At 36.6% G+C, this 18435-nt stretch overlaps 1 protein-coding gene across 2 annotated transcripts; it reads left to right on the top strand.

Annotated features, from left to right (window-relative positions):
• The first annotated feature begins 399 nt into the window (after nt 1–399).
• On the top strand, nt 400–17870 carry Sxc (O-linked N-acetylglucosamine (GlcNAc) transferase sxc). 2 transcript variants are annotated; one of them, XM_070310949.1, is made up of 12 exons: nt 400–777; nt 3781–3931; nt 4083–4326; nt 4621–4689; nt 9296–9492; nt 12535–12624; nt 12707–12887; nt 12982–13584; nt 13720–14234; nt 14411–14864; nt 14952–15328; nt 15412–17869. In XM_070310949.1, exons 1-12 carry the CDS (start codon nt 663–665, stop codon nt 15599–15601), a joined length of 3186 nt encoding a protein of 1061 aa, XP_070167050.1. In that variant the 5' UTR covers nt 400–662; the 3' UTR covers nt 15602–17869. The 2 variants fall into 2 exon arrangements, with proteins under 2 accessions (XP_070167050.1, XP_070167049.1); XM_070310948.1 differs by lacking the exon at nt 400–777 and adding an exon at nt 2696–3112 and having other exon boundaries at nt 15412–17870.
• Nucleotides 17871–18435: the final 565 nt, after the last annotated feature.

Genomic DNA, 18435 nt, shown 5'->3' with positions numbered 1-18435 from the left:
TGATTGGCCAAATTTTATTCAATAATTATTCCTTTATTAAGCGTTATAAAAAAAAATGGTCCAGGACTTTTCGACTCAGTTTGACCCAATCAGCCTCCATCTTTCGTTTGGTCACTTACTTGCCGGACACCCTGTATATATATATATATATATATATATACATGAGAGAGAGAAAGAAAAAATCCGTTTTAAAAGGACTTGATATATTTTCAGGCGATTCGCCTCATATTAATCTCATTTCTTAATTTAATTTTACTTAATTTTATCTCGACGAGGTTAATCGCAAAATTGGCAGATACGTTGAAAATATGCCCTGTCTCTCTTTCATCCGTCTGTCTCCGTCGTCGCTGTCGAACGTTCGCGAGCATCGCCGAAGACGGCCGAACGTGACTCTCGAATTTTCGGCGCACTACTAGTGAAGGATTTCATGATGGCGCGCGCGTGAAAAATCACATTACGAGCAATACACACGTCGAAAAGAGTCGCCATCGTTCGACACGCGCGAGTCTGTCGTTTATCGGGATCGAGTCACGCGGACGCGAGCGATCCTCCACGAGCTACGATCTCAGGCACGCTAGCTGTCAAGCGTTCGCTCTCCCGCCGCGTGTGCCTCTCATCGGTATCGGCCGTTCCATTTTGGAGCCTTCGTCACGGACGCAGCCATGCAAGCGCAACAGCAAACGCAGCAGCAACAGCAGCCGCAGCAGGGCCACCAGCAGATAGCGGGCAGCAATGTGATATTGAAAATGAACGAGATTCAGCAGCTGTCGACTGTCGGTACGTTGGCCCCTGCCTGTTTGTCTCGCGGCTCCTCGAAATCCGTCCTCGAGCGCAGCGTCCCTTTTAACCTTTGGTATCATGTATATTACTCCATTATACCTATCTCTTCTTTTCTGTATCGGTAGATACGGAGATACATTGACGTAAGTTCTGCTCTTTGTGATATTGTGATTGCGCTTTTTGCATCCTTTCATAATTTTCATCTATAAGTATATTATACATATGTGATGTACGAATCATGTATGTGATATATATATATATATATATATATATATATATATATACGTGCGTGCGTGTGTGTATGCGTATGCGCGTTACGCATGCTCCGTCTCTTGCGTGCAAAAGGACAAGGTGCGAATAGAATGAACAAACGCCGATAAATGAGAAAATGAGAATATAACATTATAAATCTAATATTTCTTCTCAATTTTCGATTCATTTATGATGGCAATATGTATATTTAATATGAATTTATAATGGGGGAGAGAGAGAGAGAGAGAGATGATAAATTCATAAAGAATAAAAATCTCTATAATTTTCCTTACGAAAATTATATCATATCCCCGATATATTTCGCGTTTATTTATAAATAAAATTAATTAATAGTTTATGTCGATCAGACATCCCAATTATCATCATAATACATCAGTAATATACATCATATTAGAAACGAGAATATCTTCTTAGTTCCCCCTCCCCCCCCCCCGCCCTCTTCTCTCCCCCTTTTTTCATGAAACACTCGTCGCACGCGCGGTAACGTATGTATCGTCGATATGCTCTTTGCTATCCCTTCCCTGACAGCGGATGTCCCCCCCTCCCCCCCACCCCTCCACCTCCCCCTCTTTCTCTCCACTATGTGTGTGTTTCCTCTTCTTTCTCGTTTTGAACGCGATATATATATATATTCCACTTGAATATCTATTTCCCATCTACCATCTGCATTGAGGGGTAACACTCTCCCCTCTCTTCTCTCTCTCTCTCTCTCTCTCTCTCTCTCTCTCTCTCTATCTATTTCCCTTTCTCGTTTAGAGTTTCTCTAGCTGTGGCTCCCTTGCAGGACAGGGACGTATGTAGCAATTGATAGACAATATCAGTACGAACGTTTATTTAGAACATTTTCAAATGTGATATTGAACAAAGATAAAATTTAATTTTCTATCCTTTGGCTTTAATTGAATAAGTACGTCGCAAAGAGCAAGCCGTTAAGCATATTAAATATCTTCTTTAGTTATCCAAGTATAATCTCAACGTCAGTTCCTACCTAGAGAAATTTTATATAAAAAGTATCTAGATAAATTTAATTTTTTTCAATAGAAAAAAAAAATTCTTTTCCAAACATTTTGATAATTACTGTCGAAATTCAATAATATATAATGCAAGATATTATTCAAGTTTAAAAAGTGTTAAATGTTATCAATTTTATCGATGGTAAAGCCTCGTACAAAAAAAAAAAAAAGTTATTTTACATTTTTGACTAATTTTTTTTCACGTAGAATTATTATTTTCCCGATGATATTACGGAATATGTGTGTGTGTGTGTGTGTGTGATCTATATGTGCGTGTATATGTGAGAGTCTTTTGTATAAATTGTAATTCTTCTAATTTTTAATAACTAAAATTGATCGCTTTTAAATTTTATAACCTAAAAAAATGAATGTAACACACATATATATACAATAAATTGAAGATAGTTAGAAATATTTTTATTCTTCAAACGTAAAAACGTAGCTACATAGTATAGCTCTAAAGAAAAGATTTTCTATCACGATAGTATAGAAATACACGACGTGTGTAGAAACATTTAATACGTACGCTCCTGAAGTTGTCCGCTTCGACCACTCTTCGCTTTCACGCTACAGCGTCGACCAATCGGCTCGTCCGTCGTTGCGAAGAAGAAGGGAGAAGAAGGATAGAGAATGAGCTAGGACAGAGGACAGAAGACGTATGCGCAACGCGCAGCGTCATCTGTGCGCGAAACGAAGAAGCGATACTCGGGGCAAAGCGAGAGGCGTAAATGAGCGGAGAAGTTAGGTTCGCGACAGGTCAAAAAATTGATCTAGAATATTCGCCGGAATTAGATGCGAGCGAGTCAAGAGTAAAGTGGGAAAGTTGTTCGAAATCGAGGGACTCTGATATACATCTTCATCGTCAAAGATGAGCGTGCACGTCGCAGAGAAGAACAGCACATTGAAAGGCTCTAATGGGTTGATCATGGAGAATGAGGACGACGATTGGCAAAATGGACAGAATATTCTGGTGGTGACGCAGGACACGAATGGCAAGGAGCTGATCAGTCTGTCTGATAGTCAGACTATTAACATAGACACTTATTGTTCGTATATTTTTTTGGATATATCTTCTTTGGAAAAGAAGACGATGTTGCATGAATCATAATAACATAATGTGGGCGGTGATGATAATCGGAAAATATTGATGGGAATACATTTCATAGACGACGAATGCGAAATGGTTCTTTGTTTAGAGATGCTCCTTTGAATTCGTGATTTATCGTTGATTAATAGTTTAGACTTTGACGTTTGATTGAGAAATTTACTTAGGGTTTAATAATATAAATGTATTATAACTCAATTAATACGTTCTCGAATTTTCCTAAAGTTTTTGATTTCTTCAATACTTTGTTATTTTTAAATTTTTTAAGATCTTTTTTTTTAGTTTCCTTATTATCATGACAACACAGCAGTTGTTACACTGCTGATGCATTATTCTTGCTTATGTAGCAATGTCTAGCATGTTTTTGGTGAGCAAAAAGATCATTCCATATGGCACGAATCGTGATACATAAATAAATTAAAAAAAAAAAAAAACGGTGAAAACATTCATTAATGTCTATGTCTGATATTAAGTAGAGTGAACAAAAAATATATATGTATACCTAACCCGATTGCAGGAATATTTTACATATATCTCTATTGAACTTGAATTTAACACGAATCGAATATTACTTACAAAATATCTTATGCGTCTCAATTCTTATTTTAGGGTTGCTGGAACTCGCTCACAGAGAATATCAAGCAGGGGACTATGAGAATGCCGAAAGACACTGTATGCAGCTATGGCGACAGGAAACGAACAATACTGGCGTTCTTCTTTTACTCTCCTCGATACATTTTCAATGTAGAAGGCTAGAGAAGTACGTAATCTCTTATCGTATTTAATATTCAAGAGTTGATACATTCAAAATTAATGGAGTTACACGGGGAAAGTGGCAAATTTATATTTATAAATAATTATATGTATTTTTTTAGGTATATGATATAAAGATATAACTTTACGCATTCCAGATCAGCACATTACAGCAGCTTAGCCATTAAGCAAAATCCGTTGTTGGCGGAGGCATATAGTAATTTGGGGAATGTATATAAAGAACGTGGACAGCTACCGGAAGCATTGGAGAACTATCGTCATGCTGTCAGATTGAAGCCAGACTTTATTGATGGTTACATCAACTTGGCAGCAGCACTTGTTGCAGCTGGTGATATGGAACAGGCTGTTCAAGCATATGTTACAGCGCTACAATACAATCCCGTGAGAAAATCGACGTTACGAATATATTATCATTTAGCTGTTACTTAAAACACATCCAAAAAGTATATGAAAGCTAGAAAAAACAAAATTCTTGTTTATAAGATTTAAGTTGCAAAATATTATGCTTTATATATAGTTAAATTATTAAACTATTGAGATTTTATATCATTCTTTGGATCTATAAATACACATTTATTTATTAGTGAATTAATATTCCATTTTATATCAAATCTTTTTTATCTTAAGTAAGATGAATCACATGTGGAAATAATTTACATATTTTGCTTGTTCCAGGATCTTTATTGTGTGCGGAGTGATCTTGGTAATCTTTTGAAAGCACTAGCAAGACTTGATGAAGCAAAGGTACGTTTTAGAACCATTTATAGTTGATAAACTAATTTGATGTATCATGCATATGTTCGTGAGCATCTTTACTTCGATCAAGTTACAGACGGTTGAATCATTGAGTAAGGAATAACGCATCATGCTCCTTGAACTAGTAAAGAGATTGTTATAGAGAAGTTTTTCAATTTCAACAATATCTATCGATCTATCCTATCCTGAATATTGCATCACTTTTCCTAAATCCCAGGAACAAAAATTAATTAAATTAAAGCAATCAATTTTTTTAATGTCTCCTCTAGATCAAGGAGAGAAATTTACAGAAAAGAACAGAGGAGAGAATGTATTCGATTGTGACGCTTTGCTCTAATTAACAGAAAAATATTTCACCATTCTTGGGTTTCCACGATTTCTCTTGATCTTGGAGTACAAATGCATCGCGCGTATGTGCACGAGCTACAGTGCGCAGTTTTCTATGAAATAAGCGGGCCGAATGGGATTCGTTCGCGCCGTTGCGACGAGAAGCTTTCATTCTTTGCCGAGCAACTCGCTAGCGCGGCGCACAATTTTCTCCGTCGTCGAGAATATAAATGTGATAGAATTATCCGTAGAAGATTTCTAATCTTTTTATTCGATAGTTACCTTCTCCATCAACGAAATAGACAAGTAAGCGAGAAACATTGTTGAAAGCGCGATCGCGGTATGTCTCGACGACGAATCGAAAATCGTGCGTGTTTCTTCAACCTAATCGAAAAGAACTGCGTTTCATGTCGCCGCGTAGAATTCTAGTTTTCGTAGCGACATTAAGCGACGGTCTCTTAACATAAAACCCTAAACAATATAACAGACGTTTCTGACAGACGCATTTTTCTCAATTGATGTTTTGGAAAAGTTTGCGAGTCTCTTTGTTCGAACAAATTGACGACAAGACAATTGAAATTTGATCGGACATTTTTAAATGGGGATTAAGTTTTTCCTTTCTTTTTTTTTTAATCGTACAATAAACCTGTTTACCATAATCTTTAAAAAAAATTTTTTTAAATAAAGAACAAATCTTTTTTATAATGTTTAGGGTTATTGTCGAAGTATAATTGAAGAGAATATTTTCTCTAGCATTGCGCGTTTTGCAGCAACACCGAGAAAAAGTACACTTTTAATTTTGTTCCTTTCCCCCCCCCCCCCTTTTTTTTTACTATTTCCAGAACTCTTGATGTTGTCGCAAATTATAGCATTGTTTAGCCAGTACCATTCGACGCTATTTTAATTTGAATTCGATGGCTGGCAGCGCGCGAACGTTTAGTGAATGAGCTGACTTTTGTCTCTTGTTTTGAGTGTGCGATTTTGCTGTTGTTATCGTGGCATACGTGCTACGTGTTCTTTTCAGCACTTTCATGTTGATGAATAATTGATGATAGAAAGAAAGAAGGAGAGAATCTACAGTATGTACAGTGAAAGATATGTATTGGCGCGAGATCACTTGACCAGTTGCGCTCTTTTAAATCCGAACTTGTTGAACATTGAATGATAATTGCCATTTTTAATTTTGCATATATAGGCACGAAAAAGGATCAGATTTCAAAAGGATCACGCGACGACAAACGTAATATTTCGAAATTATTAAACTCGCGGGACTTCTGGCGATGTCCTTCCGAGTTACTTCCTGACATTGGTCTATTGTTAAATGGTCAAGTGATTTACACTTTCAAAGCGCGGCGCGGCGTCAACCAACGGGAGCGTATTCGTAAATGTGCTGTATACTCTTTTTCTAATTTGGAATATTTCTAGCTTATTTTAGATAATGAAAAGAAAACGTGTTGCCGATTATATAGATACGATATATTTACAGATACGCCTTCGTGTTCAGTCCTGAAAATGAGAGCAACGAGGAAAGCTTCCCGTTACATTTCCCGCTATTCCCGAGAACTGGCTGCTATGCTCGTTTGTTTCTCGCCGAGCTCCTCTAGCCACATTTATTTTTATGAACATCATAAACGAATGAAATATAAGACGGCTGATAATATAGTGTAACGGAATATTTATATATTAGAGAGAGAGAGAGAGAGAAAGATAGCAAAAAAGAAAAGAAAAGTGTGTAATGTGCGGTTTGATCGTGAGAGAAAGTCGAGACCCGTAATTCTCAACTGGCTGATGAGCTCGGTGAGGCGTGTCGTTTGTCGACACGCAAATTATCAATTCTTGTGTACACACATACACACACACACACATACACACACGCACACGCATACACGTATGTAGAAAGAAAAGAAAAAAAAAAGACAAAGATTTGAGGCGAGAGTAATCAGTGAAGAGACATTAACGCAGCTGTCTTATTGTTGTGGACGGGATGATCAACTCTAGGAGGGGAAGTGCAGGAGCAATGTGAGATTGGTCGGTTACCGCGCCGGTTCCTTCGTCAAAGGGTGAATCTGAATCTGGTTATTCAGTAACACACTGTCTCTCGGTCTAAGTTTATTATGAGAGCTTGCGAGCCGTACCTACCGAGTCAGCCTACCGAAGGGTACACTGCAGGTAAAGTAATTCCCAAGGCCGGTCTCCAAAGACCCCTACAATCAATCCAATCTCCTTCTCTTTTGACCGGCTCCTGTCGGGAAAGGATTCTTTGTCCCACTATCCTGCGAAGTGATTTTACGAAGGGCGATCAATATACATTATTTGTTACTTAGCTTCACTTGTATTATACGCATCTTGTATTATGCAAATCAAGGCTTCCAGTTTGCTTAGATGAACTTGGAGACTCCGCGAAGAAAATTTTTTTATTTTTAAAATGTTGTACAGGGTGTTCTAAATTTACTTGTCCCTGCAATAATGTTCATTTATGTTCTTATCGTTAAAGTAATTTTAAGGAAAGAATGATACGTATTAATGCATGGAAATATTATTGCATTTATCATTATCTGATTTTCGAAGTATTATATTAAAAGCGAGCAATACACGTTGCACATCATTTCGCTGAATAATATTGCAATATCTTTTAAAAAATTAAATAATTATCAAATAATTTAATTTAACGCTATATAAAATTGTATATGTAAAAAAGATCGCGCGATCCTTTTCTTTTCCGCTTTTTTTTTTCCTTTAATTCCAAGCAAACCTCTTATCCTGCAAAGACTGGTCGACTGTAAATGCCCTCTTATTTATTGTTTAGGTACGAAGATTACTCTGTTTTCAATATCAATGCAGCCCGCCTCTCGGCACGCGCGATGATCGTCCACGCTAAATTCTTAGGGTCGTCATCCCGTCGTCGCGTTACGTAAATCATGATACTTTTTCATCGATAAGTAGCTTTATCATATGAGTCTGGAAGAGACTTCGAGTTGACTTCGGTTTTAGCGTACGGCCTTCAGCGTGCAGTCGAGTCCACCGAACGCATTTCGGGAACTCCGCGTGCACCGGAAGTCGCGCGTTATTCACGATGACGCCTCTAGCGCGCACCCAGATACCTTTATTTCCCTTAACACTTTCCCGATTCCTATCCGAGAATGCAATTTTGATTATGTTTGCGAGGCAACTTTCGTTCATTCTGTTTCCATTTCTTACCCCCTTTCTTGCCCTCAACGAGCATAGAAAGAGGACAAATTACATATCTCGAATAATAATCCTCGAGGAGAATTAAAGAGGAATCCATAAATCGAATGAATTAAAATTATTGTGATTGTATAAAAAAAAAAAGTGATATTTACGGAAATGTCTGCCGAATACTTTAAACTCGCATTGTCTTTTAGATCTTTGATATACATAGCGATTTCGATACGAGATGCTTTTGTTGGGAAATTTACTAAATTGTAACTTAGAGAATTTAGTGAGAATGTTACTGTATAATTTTTTTCATTGTATTGGATTATCGCGCGGTTTTATATGTTTATAGATTTTTTAGTTTCAAACATCTTTATTTTTAAAAAAGTTTTCATAAATTTTTCCTTTTGTTCTGACTTTTCATTTCGTACGCACATTAGAAAAGATGCAAGTCTATCTAATGTTGATTCTTTAATAAATATATAATTTTCTCTTCAGACTTTAAATACATCATTTTACTCAAATGATTCAAGACCCAATACGCTTACTGAACCGAATAAAAAAGTACCCAATTAACATAAGACCAAAGTTTGACAAAGTCAATCTTCTTTTATTAGAGTTCTCATTAGAATTAGAAACGATGATTTTTGCTATAAATAAATTTCAAAAACTTTGGTAAAATTCTTTAGCAGTCTTTTATATTTCTAAAGATTCTGAAATCTGAACGAACAAAAAATTCATCCCATGAACGATTGCAAAAAATCATGGAAGAACTGAAGCAACTCTAAAGAGATAAGTGAAACTGCTTATCGATTGAAGTTGAAAAGAGAAGAGACGTGCGAGGAAAGGAAACAGAAAAGACATAGAACGATCAAATAATATTATTTGTGGAATCGAGAGGGTGAAAAGGGGAGAGAAAAAGAGAGAAAGAAAGAAAGGGAGAATATATGAAACAGAGAGTGAGTGAGAGAGTGATTGAGTGAGAAAGAAAGAGAAGCTGCGGCGCGACAATGGGAGGTCGGGCATAGCGCGCAGCGCGCGTCTCTCTGAGTTCGCGAATAAAGTCGTTATAAATCGCATTCTGTTTCTCTAGGCTTGCTACTTGAAGGCGATTGAGACGCGACCGGATTTTGCGGTTGCTTGGAGCAATCTCGGATGCGTGTTCAACGCGCAAGGGGAGATATGGCTCGCGATACACCACTTCGAGAAAGCGGTTGCCTTGGATCCAAACTTCTTAGATGCCTATATCAATCTTGGAAATGTATTAAAAGAAGCTAGGATCTTTGACAGGTTTGTTGCCATGCATTATTCACTAAATATATTTCTTAAAAATAATCTATAATTCACGATATAAAATTCAGAAACTCTGTTTATAACTTTATTATGTAGTGTAATATGGAAAATATTTATGTACACACATATACATATCAATCAAGATACATGTCAAGAAGCACGCATATCAAGATGTATTATGTATGAAACATAAAATTATAAATGGAATTCTATTTTGAATTTTGTCGCGAATAACGAATCGTCAAATAAAGTTCCATAACACAGGCAAATAATAAATAATATGAATTATGTAATAATTAGGTTTACTAGAATCAAATGTGTGATCAGAATTAATTAGTAATTCAGTTAAAGTTAAAATTTTATCGTATTTATTTATAAAATAGGAATCTTTCAATACATTTGTATTATACGCGTTATACGTAATTTATGGCATATCAACGAAACTCTCGATACAAAAATCTTAGAAACTTTTTATCTTAGGTTCGAATCCCGTAACTTCTAAAGCATTCATTTCTTATTTATAACTTAAATACTCTTTAAATAATTCAAGTTTACGATGGATACAAGAATGATGGGCGAAATAATACACACTCGCACAGTTTTGATCAATCGACGTCTCGAAATTTCCGTCGTCGTCGGTTTTAAAGTCTGTGCAAGATAAAAAAATGGCTTTAGTTATTCCACTGATACATTACATAAAATTATTATTAGTGGCTAGTCCAAAGCTATACAAGTTTTTTTATTTTACTTCCGTATTCTTCTTTTCGTTACAAATATACAAGTATAAAATTTATAGATATTTTCCGTATATTAATCTATGACAGAAAATATTTTTAAGTTTTATATCTACGCGCATTGCCTACACACACACACATACAGATTATGAGGTTGTAAGTGTTAGATATATAGACGATATAAGTATAAGAATAAACGTGACATATATTTTCGTTGCATTCAGAGACAGAAACGAATACAGCGCATGAAAGCGTCGAGTGAACACCGGATCGATATTCATGTAATGCCCTCTTCAAGTTCGTCGTCCTCTATATTCGAACGAGAATTCGGACAATGCACCGTTTCTCTCTAGATACGTTTCTCACAAAAAATTACACGCAAAGCATTTTGTGTTATTAATATCCACATACAACAGTAGTTTATAACGACACGACTATAACCATTTCAGTAACTTTTTTTATATTCGTAGTACCAAAGAATCCTCTTATAATTAGTTTCGTAGATCTTATTACTAATGCATCTGTATATTACCCTGTCTATTTTATCTATTTTCGATTCCCTTGTATCTTTGAGTAAAAATTTTTGGAATTTTCACGCCCGTGGTTCTATCGATCCTCGCCAAGATTCGTTTAAACGACCATCAACAAAATAAAAGAGATCCGCTGGCAATATCATCTCCGCCTACGCGATCACCGTTTGCCAAATATCGCTCATATACTGCCACATCTCTTAACATTAACTCTTTCTCGACCAATGTATTAAAATATTTTATTCATTAATATGGTAAAAAATATTCAAAAATAATTTTACACGTTTCATTTTAATTTATTATGTGTTTTCTTTTTTTATTAATTTATATAATTTATATATATATATATATATATATATATATATATATATATATATATATATATATATTTCTTTGTTTAATGAACGTGCCTATAAATTATAATTTACATAACATAAAATAAAATGTAATTGATTAACATATGTGATAATAATGGATCCATCAAACGCGTTTCTTGGTAATTCCGACTCTAGCTTGAGGGGAAGGGGAGTCCTTTCACGCACAAAGTGGGAGGAATTCGAGGACAACTATCGATTCCAGCAACCGCTCCGCCCCTACGGAAGTCCTTCGCCCCTCTCCTCTCTTTTCCTTGCGAGAGGATACGCGTGCTCGTTCACGATTTTCACCGAAAACGAGAATCTTGCTCGCTCGCTCGCGAGTTAAACAACTTCCCTTCAACCGCTAGCCTTCTCCCTGATCTGATCTCAGGATCCGCGGGCTTGTAATTCCCGCTTCATCTCCTGCTGCTTTATCATCTGTGAATTCTGAGATGAGTGGATCCTGTATCCACGTGGATTTAGAACTATTACTATTCGCGCTGGTGTAATTCCTATTTCGTTTCCCGCGCTTAGATATCAACGTGCATCTAAGGATTTGTGTTCTCTGGGATCCACATATCTAAGGATTCGTGCTTTTTGTTTTAACACGTTCGTCGAGAAGATCGTTGGGTCCATGGAGACGTAGAAGAAATCTAAGGATTTGCACGTATCTTCAAACTGGTATATTCAGTCTCCGTTTTACTCCGATTTTTGACATTTTAAGAATTATATTGTACTTGGAAACATCAAAAGATCATTCGAAACACACGAATCCGACGAGATTATCGGAAGAATGATTTAATTTTCGATAAATTTGTGGACTCAACATTTTTCGTGCTTTGCGCATTTTGCATGAACTTGCGCTCTTCCAAGAATTTCTTACTTCCAAGGATCTCTCGAGGAAGATTCAGCATTTCTTTCACTCGCTGCCTATCTAAGGATTCGTTGCTAATTTCACGAGCCGCGTTTTGTCAAGGATCCTTTCCTCGCACTCAGATCCGTGGACTTCTGGGATCCGCGGGATCCACGACGGGCGGGATGGGGAAGGAATGGACTGCCAGTGCGTGGTCGTCTATACGGTGATCTCACCCTCGAGTACTATCGCGCCCGCGCTTCGCGTACAAATACAAGATACTATCGCGCGACCTTCCACCTCTGGATGCCTCTCCTGGATCAGGCGCTATCTTAAAAGGTTCATCAGACTCGTCTCTGTAACGTCGGGAGCTGTATTAACAATTAGTCTCTACAATTACGATCTGGAATGAAAAGAGCAACTTTTTCACGGATATAAAAGATAATATTTATGTTTAGTATTATTAATACCTAATTCTTTCACAGCCGAGTTCTCTCTCTCTCTGTCTCTCTCTCTTTTTTTCATCGGAAATGTGATCCTTAACCGATGATTATCAATTGTTCTAGAGCTGTAGCTGCTTATCTCCGTGCATTGAATCTTAGTCCTAACAATGCAGTCGTGCATGGAAATTTGGCGTGCGTTTATTACGAGCAAGGGTAAGTTGATAATTTGTGTTTGCATTTACGATAAAAATTTACAAAGAAAATGAGCGCAATCGAAAATTATTTGATATTATAGGCTTATTGATCTGGCCATCGACACGTATCGCCGTGCTATTGAACTGCAGCCAAATTTCCCAGATGCGTATTGCAATCTGGCAAACGCCCTCAAAGAGAAGGGCCAAGTGGTCGAGGCAGAAGAATGTTACAATACCGCCCTCCGGCTTTGCCCGACACACGCTGATTCTCTCAATAATTTGGTATGAAATTACGCCATTCTAAGTTTAACAATAAACTGTGACAATATTAAATAAATCGCAATAATATAAACGATTTATCTTTTTTTTTTTTTAGGCCAACATAAAACGCGAGCAAGGCTATATCGAGGAAGCGACACGTTTATATCTTAAAGCTCTGGAGGTATTTCCTGAGTTTGCAGCTGCTCATAGCAATTTGGCTTCCGTCTTGCAGCAGCAAGGCAAACTAAACGAGGCGCTGATGCATTACAAGGAGGCAATTCGCATACAACCGACCTTTGCCGATGCTTATTCAAATATGGGAAACACGCTCAAAGAGATGCAGGACATTCAGGGCGCTTTACAGTGCTACACACGGGCTATTCAAATCAATCCAGCTTTCGCCGACGCTCATTCCAATTTGGCATCGATCCACAAAGATTCCGGCAACATTCCTGAAGCGATACAGTCTTACAGAACAGCGCTGAAGCTGAAGCCAGATTTTCCTGACGCCTACTGCAATCTGGCGCATTGTCTACAGATAGTGTGCGACTGGACAGACTACGAAGCCAGAATGAAGAAGCTTGTATCTATCGTCGCTGAGCAGCTGGACAAGAACAGACTGCCTAGCGTACATCCGCATCATTCCATGCTTTATCCCTTGTCTCACGAGTTCAGGAAGGCTATTGCTGCTAGGCATGCTAATCTTTGTATCGAAAAGGTGGGTGCGTTTGTCTAATTTGATAAATCTTTGTTAGCTGTATATTATACTGCGCATAGAACAATTAATATTCCAGTCACCGTCTCACAAATATTTTTTATCGTTAAGTACTTATATACGAATAAACCGTTGCAGATCCATGTTCTCCACAAACAGCCATACAAATATCCGCGTTCGATTGGCACGCGCCTAAAGATTGGATATGTTTCGTCGGATTTTGGGAATCATCCGACTAGTCACTTGATGCAATCGATTCCTGGCTTGCATGAGCGCGAGAATGTCGAGATTTTCTGCTATGCGCTCAGCGCAGATGATGGTACAACTTTTCGTGCAAAGATCGCGCGTGAAGCCGAGCACTTTGTCGACCTGTCACAGATTCCATGCAATGGCAAGGCCGCCGACCGTATCAACGCTGACGGCATCCATATCCTAGTGAACATGAATGGTTACACAAAGGGTGCCAGGAACGAAATCTTTGCCCTGCGTCCTGCGGCGATACAGGTCATGTGGTTGGGCTATCCTGGTACCTCTGGCGCAAGTTTCATGGATTACCTCATTACAGACGAAGTCACGTCACCGCTGGAACTCGCCAATCAATACAGCGAGAAGCTCGCTTACATGCCGCACACTTACTTCATCGGTGATCACAAGTACGTGAATTTATTTTATTTGTAGATTTTTTAAATAGTATTTACGATATGGAAGTATAAAAATTATACAACTTCTATATTTTTGTCATTTATGAATGTTTTCATTTATCCGCTTGATAGGACTTTATTTACTTTTTTCATTTATTTCCTTGACAAGACTTTATCCACTTTTTTAGGCAAATGTTTCCTCATCTGAAAGAACGTTTAATTCTGACGGATAAATCGAATCATAAAGGCAAGGTAGCCGATAATGTGGCAGTAATCAATGCTACCGATCTTTCCCCGATGATCGAAAATACTCTGATAAAAGAGATCCGCGAGGTAATCGTACCTGACGCAAAGAAACAACCTGTCGAGATTTCGCTCAAAATTGCCGAGTTACCGACTACTACCCCGATCGAAACAATGATTGCTTCCGGTCAATGTCAAATGTCTGTGAACGGTGTCGTCGTGCAGAATGGTATGACTACTACACAGGTGAACAACAAGGCAGCCACAGGCGAGGAGGTGCCTCAGAATATTGTGATCACAACCAGACAGCAGTATGGCTTGCCGGAAGATGCCGTTGTCTATTGTAATTTCAATCAGTTATATAAAATTGATCCTCTCACTCTTCACATGTGGGCACATGTAAGTAAACGATCGAATTATTTTCGTGGAAAGTAAAAATCTTTGCTGAGTTCTTCGTCTTAAACTTATACAAATATCCGATTGCAGATCTTGAAACATGTGCCAAACTCTGTGTTATGGTTGCTGCGTTTTCCGGCGGTCGGCGAACCCAATCTCCAAGCGACGGCGCAACAATTGGGTCTGACGCCTGGCAGAATTCTCTTCAGCAACGTAGCTGCTAAAGAAGAACATGTAAGACGAGGCCAATTAGCTGATGTATGTCTAGATACGCCACTTTGCAACGGACACACGACTAGTATGGATGTTTTGTGGACCGGAACGCCGGTGGTTACGCTACCGGGCGAGACTCTAGCTTCTCGTGTCGCCGCTAGTCAATTGAACACTCTCGGCTGTCCCGACTTGGTAGCGCGAACGCGACAAGAGTATCAAGATATCGCTGTTAGGCTGGGTACTGACAGAGAATAGTGAGTATTTCGGCATACTGCAAAATTTTATAAAGTTTTTTCTTGATACATCATAATAGACTTTAATTCTTAATTTTTTCTAGTTTGAAAGCAACAAGAGCCAAGGTTTGGAAGGCCCGCTCGGAGAGCCCGCTGTTCAATTGCAAGCTATATGCGATGGGAATGGAAATGCTATATAAAAAGATGTGGGAGCGTTTTGCACATGGAGAAAATGCAGACCACATATCGGCTGTTGATAAAAATGACAATCAGAAATCGTTGAGCATGTCTTAAAAAAAATTTTTCCGACAAGTGTTACACGATCACTTTAATCAACTTTGACTATGCGATTAAAGATTCTTCGTCCCCAAGAAATTTTAGAGTTTACAGCCGTGGTTAATATATCTACTCTTCCCCAATGAGATCTTATATAAATTTCATGTCTACTATTGTTTTGTACGGCAAATTCACGAAGCTTAAACTAAACAGTAGACATGAATATATACATACATACACACACACACACACACACACAAGGTTCGTACGATATTCACGCTCTGCTCTCGCTCTATTGCTCTTATTATTTATAATTTTCTTTCAATGTAATATTTACGCGCTTCTCTCTCTTTTTCTTGAAAAATAATTAGATCCACATTTTGTGGAAAACTAAGAGAAACGATTTTGTTCATAAACACAAAATTTAGAAAAGTAATGAGAACATCAACAATGGGGAAAAATAATATTGGAGAATATAGAGAATTTATAGAGAAATCGTTTTCAATTTTTTATTTTCCAGATTATTCGTCTTTCTATAGAATGTAATATTGACATCTAAATAAAGCATTGATAATGGGTTTATCAAATGTACAAAATCGAGAACAAAAAAAAAATTAATTTTCCGATATTCTAAACTTTAAGAATTGTAAAAAATTGCGAGAAAATTAAATATCTTAAAAATTATAAATTTAGAGCTTTGAAAGAAATTGAGATGCAATATTACGAAATTATTGTATCCAAAGGTTTCTTTATACTAGAATATACAATTTTATTGTAAACTGGATTATCACAAATTGCAATCGATTTGAGAATCCATTATAATTTCGCTTACGTTGCTATGATCATTGCATTGACTACTTATTGTAAACATTATCGAGACATTCTTTTTTCTTTCTTACAGTCGATCCTTTAACGCACAGATATCCTTTGCACATCAATTGCCGAAAAATGCAAGGACACTTAACAAAGATTAGAGTTAATCTCTCTTTCTCGAGTTTCTTATATCCTAGCTTACTGTCCTCATCACCGCGACAAAAAACGAAAAGGCTGCAGATTTCGATTTGAATTGATAGTTGTGAAGATCTTGATAGAAATAAAGGATTAAAAGCATCTTAAAACGACAAAAAGAGAAACAATGCAAAAGATTTAAGAGATCTTATTATTTAAAATATCAATAAATCTTAAGAAATTTAAGATTAAAATGGTAACGATTCAATAATTGATATAAAGTTTCAGAAATCTAAATTCAAATATTCTTTTAGTCAATATCTTAAGTATATAAATACAAATCGTAGAAACCGCAAGCTTTGCTAAGAATTATAGAATCGAAAAAAAAACCGAAAAAACTTAGAAATAATGCCAAAAAAGATCGACCTAAAAAAATCAAGAATATAGGAATCTCTTAGGATCTCGACGTCTTGATCGTCTGGTATTGAGATCCTACAAGCATTTGAAGAACGAGACATGTTTATTTTAGCGACCACACAGCGTATAACGCAATTGTATCATATGAAGCGACTAAGGATAATGTTGTACGTGTAAATATTAAAGATAACTGTTAATTATTTACTTTAATCCGATAATTGAGTGAATTGCGCGATTTTTGTGTGAGGTAATAAAAGATATTGAACTGTAATGAACTGATGTACGTGTAGAGAATAAAGACAATGAATGAAATAACGATCTCTCACGATTTGTGTCGATATTGTACTGTGTCTCGAAATATTTATCGGGTTAATACATGTATTTGACATAATAATCGCTCAAGTAACTATATTATATTTTAAATGCTCTAAAATTTATATACATATAATTTAGGAATGTATTTCAATTAATAAATATGGATTATAAATTATGGCCATGAAAATTTTCGCAGATTAAGCTCGCCATTGTATATAGCACATACATATATGTATAATACGAATTACTGAAAACAATATTATCAAGGAATGTTTCGATTCGATAGAAAGATTTTTTTCATTTATATACTAAGTAAAAAGCATATATTTCGGTTTATAGCTGCAAGATAATCAAACGTAATGATAACTTCTCTAGCAATTTCTTTTAATTTATCCGTTTCATGGCATTGTTATGAGAGAAATCCAAATTGTTTAAAGATCGATTTTCACAATTTCTTTATGCTTGATCGGCTCGAAAAAAAAAAAAAGCCAAGCTATCAAGTTTCGCAATTCTGTATGTACTGCGACAATCTACGAAATTGTTTCATTTGCTATTTAGTAATTAGTGATGAATGAGAGTCGTAAATAAAAAGCATCCTATCGATATCGATAATGTTAGAAGTAATTTTTTCATTTCTCTATATTCTGATATTTGCCAGAAGTGGACAAAAAATTCACGAATATAGTAAAACAATTATTAAACTTAAACTATATATACATATACATGTATTAGATAATTGTTTATATTAATATATTTCCGTTAATATACATATATTAGGTAATTGTTTACATTAACATATTTTTCATGCTTTTGACCTTGTATAATGTATATTGCATATAAGGGTATTAATCAACATTGAAAAAACCGAACGATAAATGAGCAAATATTAATCAGTACCCTCAATATAACATATCAGGGTCAAGGCCATCAAAAAATGTCCGTTGTATGTAATGTAAATAATTATTCTAGATTAATTTACATTTTTTTTTTTTTTTTTTTTTTTTTATTGAAGAGGTTCGAAGAATACGCTATTTTCTTCTAATAGCCTCAATATTACATACAAACGACGCATTTATATTAACCATCACGGATCACATTCCTTCGTGCGTCCGATAGCATATCCGCCCAGTATCAGAATTATCAGCGCGCACCTCCGAGCCTCCGATAGCTGC

This window comes from Polyergus mexicanus, unplaced genomic scaffold, assembly GCF_030449975.1.
Source record: "Polyergus mexicanus isolate NDT 795.1 unplaced genomic scaffold, iyPolMexi1.0 SCAF_18, whole genome shotgun sequence".
In the NCBI taxonomy this organism is placed as follows: Eukaryota; Metazoa; Arthropoda; class Insecta; order Hymenoptera; family Formicidae; genus Polyergus; species Polyergus mexicanus.
Note: the sequence above shows the minus strand (reverse complement) of the source record. Positions and strands in the feature narration are given on the sequence as shown.